Source organism: Rhinoderma darwinii, chromosome 2 (assembly GCF_050947455.1).
Source record: "Rhinoderma darwinii isolate aRhiDar2 chromosome 2, aRhiDar2.hap1, whole genome shotgun sequence".
NCBI lineage: Eukaryota > Metazoa > Chordata > Amphibia > Anura > Rhinodermatidae > Rhinoderma > Rhinoderma darwinii.
In genome coordinates this window covers 352,014,607-352,019,683 of record NC_134688.1, presented here as the reverse complement: position 1 = coordinate 352,019,683, position 5,077 = coordinate 352,014,607, and the positions used below count along the sequence as shown (strand labels likewise).

Here is a 5,077-nt window from a genome sequence, read left to right as displayed (position 1 = left end):
GATTTTAGTATTAGGGACTCGCAAGACATGAGGACCTTTGACGTGGGTTGCGAGCTTATATCTTTTGGGGTTTCGCCATATTGTTTTGCTGCCAAACACGTAATTGTATGTGAAGCACATTGGCAAATCCAATGTTCGCAAATACAATCACAAATGTCCTTAGTGCGTCCATTATCATAGCACTGCATGGCCGCAGAGAAGTCTATTTGGATTAGAGCAAAAGCGCAAAAGATACACTAATACCTCAATTATGGCATGCAACTATCTTGAGCCCTGGCCAGCATGTTGCAACGTTACCTAAGGACATGTTTGGGAAAGATTGTTACACCACATATATGTAGGAAAACACACACACTTTTGTTGCTCCACAAAACAACACTTTATGTGTAATGGCACAACAAAACAGTACATACATATACAAAAGTCCGCCAAAACATCACACCAACATGATGCACAATCGGGATACATAACCAAAATTAGGGCTAAATTCGCAACACAAACTATGCTGCGGCCACAGCACTACAACTGCTGATATCGGTGGGGTGGGGAGTTGTAGCTGCCCATTTCAGCACCACTATGCTGTCCATGGGCCTGCAGAGGATGTTCCTCAACAGCATAGTGGTGCTGATGCTGAGTGTGGTAGCCGTGAGGTGGGACGTGTGGAAAGGTTTCCTCGGGTCGGCTGTAGGCAGGTAAAGGACGGTCACGCACCTGCACAGGAACAGGTGACATGCGGGACGGCATTGGGCGGTGGTAATGTTGGCGTGGCAAGGGGGTGGCAGGCTGGGAAGGGCCAGCTGCAGTGAAGGGCACCGACAATCCCCGCCAATACTCCATTGCCTGGAAGCACTGGCATGGATTGTTTGGAGGTGTGGCAGAGTCTATCAGGCTGATTATCGAGCCTTGGAGGCGCGCCATACGGTGGTCGGGTACTCGCCGGAGTAGCGGGGCAATGCTGCGGCCAAAGGCGTCACAGCCGTCCTCCTCGGCGCAGCGCCGCAGGTACTCGATTACCCTGGAGTCCACCTGGGCACATGCGGAACCCATGTGGCTGCGCCTGCGCCTGGCTGCTGCGGTCGTTTCAGGCATTTCAGACGCCTGTGGGGATGGTTCGGGAGCAGTCGCCTCTGGGGTTAAGGGCAGCAGGGGATTTTGCTCTTGAGGCGCGTGCGCCTCTTCATGGCCAGCCTCCTCTTCAGTGTCGAGAAGATTGTCGCTGCATCTGTAATAAAAATGTACAGTTATTCGTAACATTGCCACAAGGGACAAACAAACTTTTTTGGTTGAATGACATGTGAGCACAGACATTTATTCAAGGTACAGTCATTACTTACGGCCGCATCTCCATAATGTCCTTGAGGAACATCAGCTGCTGGGTGTAGATATATTTGCGCTTTTTGGAGGCACCGTCACCACTTCGCCCTCTGGCCCCATATTCCCGCCGGAATTGATCCCGGCAGCTCCTCCACCGGGTTTTGACATCATCAACTGTACAAAGGAACAAAAAAACTAAATTACTGTCACCAGGTGACATACCCGAAATCTGCACTTGTTGGAAACGTTGCCATTCCCTTACACACCAAGATACATTATACACAAGCTGAATGATGCTGTGACACACCCGCTACATTTTGAACATGTTAACACAAGGATACACTACAGCATGTGTGTTTTACATGACATATATAAAGCAATGTACTTACCAATGCTCTTTCTGTCTCGTGTGCTGCCTTTAGCCCACTCATGGCTGAAGAGGGTCTGCGCAACTTCATCCCAAGCGACCTCCTTGCCCGTGGGGTCGTGGTAGGCCTCTGCCCGCGTGTCCCACAACTGTGGCCTCTCCTGGACCAGGCAGATGAGCTTCTCCACGTCACAAGCGCGAGGCATTCCAGCAGTTGTCGGTGTCCAGCTCAAGCATGTGCCCAACAAGTGCAAAGCAACTTCCTGGTTTTCTCAACTCATTTACATAGACTTAACAAGTCTTGCGTGAAAAACGCAGGTCCCACGGAAGTGCATGAGTGCTTTTCACGCACCCATTGACTTCAATGGGTGCGTGAAGCGCGAAATACGCCCAGAAAACTGACATGTCGTGACTTTTTTGCAGCGGACTCACGCTGCGTAAAAATCACACAACTGTCTGCACTGCCCCATAGACTAATATAGGTCCGTGCGACGCGCGTGAAAATCACGCGCGTTGCATGGACGTATATCCCGTTCGTCTGAATAAGCCCTAAAGAGCTTTTTTTTCTGCATCACTTAGCAAAGGATTTGTGAAAAATGGACACTGACACATTCATTTCTATTGGGCCATGCACACTTCCGTTGTTTTAACGGAACCGTGTGGCCGTACCGACAAAAATAGAACAGGTCCTACTCCTGTCTGTTTTTGACGGAATAGTCTCATCCATTCAATTAATTTGGTCCGTTGAAACAACCGACTGCACGCGGAAGCCATCCCTGTGCGGTCCGTGTTTTACGGATCCGTCATTAGCAGTCGTACGATGGGCAACGGATGTGTGCATGAGGCCTAACCTGTATATCCCCCTTTAGCAGCAATTACCTCCACCAAATGTTTCCTGCAGCTGTAAATAAGAATTCTGGAACATTCCTCTCTGCACATGTGTTTCAGTTCATCAATATTACTGGATTGCCTTGTGTGCACAGCCCTCTTCAGGTCATGCCAGTGGCGTAACTACCGCTGTAGCAGGGGCCCGCGGCTTGAGGGGGCCCATGCCGCTCGCTGACACGCCCCCCCATATGCTCGGTGGCCACTAACATGTATGTGTTGGGTGATACGGGCCCTCTCTTGCCCGGGGCCGTTACTAGCACCGGAGGGGGCCCCGGTGCTAGCGACAGCCACCCCCTCTTCAAGTAATTGTACCTGCGTCTATAGCACGCAGGTACAAATACATGCATTAGCACTGAATGGCCGGGCACGCTCCATGCCCGACCATTCAGCGCCTTACAATGACGCTGATTGGCAGGGCAAAATTACTTCCCCCGCCAATCAGCGATGACGTCATCGCGCCACTTCCGTGCTTGAAAGGGCTGATTAACGGGGCAAGTCATTCTTCCCTGCCAATCAGCGCATTTGAATGACGCGCCGCAGAGAGCAGATCCGCATTGCCACTGGACGGCATGGGAATGGGATCAGGGTGAGTATGTAATTTTGTAATTTTTTTTCTACTAAAACTGTGAGTGGCATTATCTACAGTGGGGGTCTATATGTGGGGATGTGGGGCACTATATACAGGGGGGGTTTATATGTGGGGATGGGGGGCACTATCTACAGGGGGATCTGTATGTGTGGATGTGGGGCACTATATACAGGGGGAGCAATATGTGGGACACTATATACAGGGGTGGGCTATATGTAGAGCACTAGATTTAAACAAAAAGAACAATGATCTCTGGACTAAAGAGCTCAGTATATGTAAATATATATATATATATATATACGGTGCCAACCAGACATGGAAATGTGAGGAAAAGAAAAAACAAAAACCTGGTAAAAAAGGCACTCGGCTCAATAAAGTCGCAATTTAATTATCAAAAGTTTATTAATATATATTTAAAATTATGCAATCTTGCACAAAAACCTACAAACAGACATCACAAACCCGGCCGGGTAATGAATGGCAAATAAATCAGTTTTAAGAATAATTCTCATTTAGCATGGCCATATAACAAATAGTATCAAGTAATAAGTTACTTCAATACAGGCCACACAAGTGGATGAATCAGATACAATGTAGTAAGTGGAGGCAACATACTAGCCAAGGTAATTTACAAATGACATAACATCCATGGATATAAGCGATCCTGCTGATCAGATAGCAGTATACAGATGGGCTTACTAGCAAGGATATACATGCAATGAACCCATAGAGCACATGAATAGATGCAAGAGTATATACTTATCAGTAGGTAGTATATGTGGAAGTCCATAGGGTTCTCTACAGATGAAAACGACCAGGTCACTCCATGAGAAGATAAAGCTCTGGTGTCTCCTCAAAGCTCCAGTGTAAAGTAACTGCAGGCAGCAGATAGAGATCTGTCCACTCCGTGTCGTTCCTCTGTAACCTCCCAGCACTGGGAAAGATAATCATGCAGCAGGTGTGTCGACACTCCAACATGCGAGAGTCCACAGGACCGAATCCCCTCCTGGGATAAGCAAAAGCAGGGAGTGGCAAGTCAGAGCCGTATCCTCCACAGCAGGGCAAGTGCTAGCAATGCGTTTCCCAGCTTTGACAGCTTGTATTGCCAGTAAGGTTCACACTTAGGTGAAATATCCTTGTGTCCTTGTATCCAGCTCAAAGGAGTCTTAACTCCAAATAGGAGGGCAGGAGTGCGCAGCTTCCCAGCTTTCCGTCCATTCATCATGTGCTACGTCCAAGTCTCATGCATAGTATCCATGTGGGTTAGTTACCTCCAAGTTGCCATTCACCGGTATGTGACGTCACAGAATTGCCAACATGTTTCGTCACAGACATGACTTCCTCAGGGCGTGTATTACAACATCAGAACCAACCCTCTATATGTAGAGCACTATCTATAGGGGGAGCTATTTGTAGGGCACTATCTATAGGGGTAGGCTATATGTGGAACACTATATACAGGGGTGGGTTACCTGTGGGGTACTATCTACAGGGGGGCTATATGTAGGGCACTGTCTACAGGGGTGGGCTATATGTGGGACACTATATACAGGGGGAGCTATATGTGAGGTACTATCTACAGAGGTGGGCTATATGTCGAGCACTATCTATAGGGGGAGCTATTTGTAGGGCGCTATCTACAGGGGTGGGCTATAGGTGGGACACTATATACAGGGTGGGTTACCTGTTGGGCACTATCTACAGGGGGGCTATATGTAGGGCACTGTCTACAGGGGTGGGCTATATGTGAGGCACTATCTACAGAGGTGGGCTATATGTGGAGCACTATCTATTGGGGAAGCTATATGTAGGGCAGCACGGTGGCTCTGTCGTTAGCACTATTTCCTTGCAGCTCTGAAGTCCATATGTGGGCAGTGTCTACAGAGGGCTGTATGTGGGGCACTATCTACGGTGGCTTC

The 5,077-nt window shown here is 48.6% G+C and overlaps 1 protein-coding gene across 1 annotated transcript; it reads right to left on the bottom strand.

The window, feature by feature from the left end:
* Positions 1–369: 369 nt before the first annotated feature.
* On the bottom strand, positions 370–4,080 carry LOC142741323 (uncharacterized). Its single transcript, XM_075850699.1, has 3 exons — positions 3,918–4,080; positions 1,335–1,488; positions 370–1,222 (listed from the first exon to the last, which is right to left on the bottom strand). Exons 1-3 carry the CDS (start codon positions 3,946–3,948, stop codon positions 520–522), a joined length of 888 nt encoding a protein of 295 aa, XP_075706814.1. The 5' UTR covers positions 3,949–4,080; the 3' UTR covers positions 370–519.
* Positions 4,081–5,077: the final 997 nt, after the last annotated feature.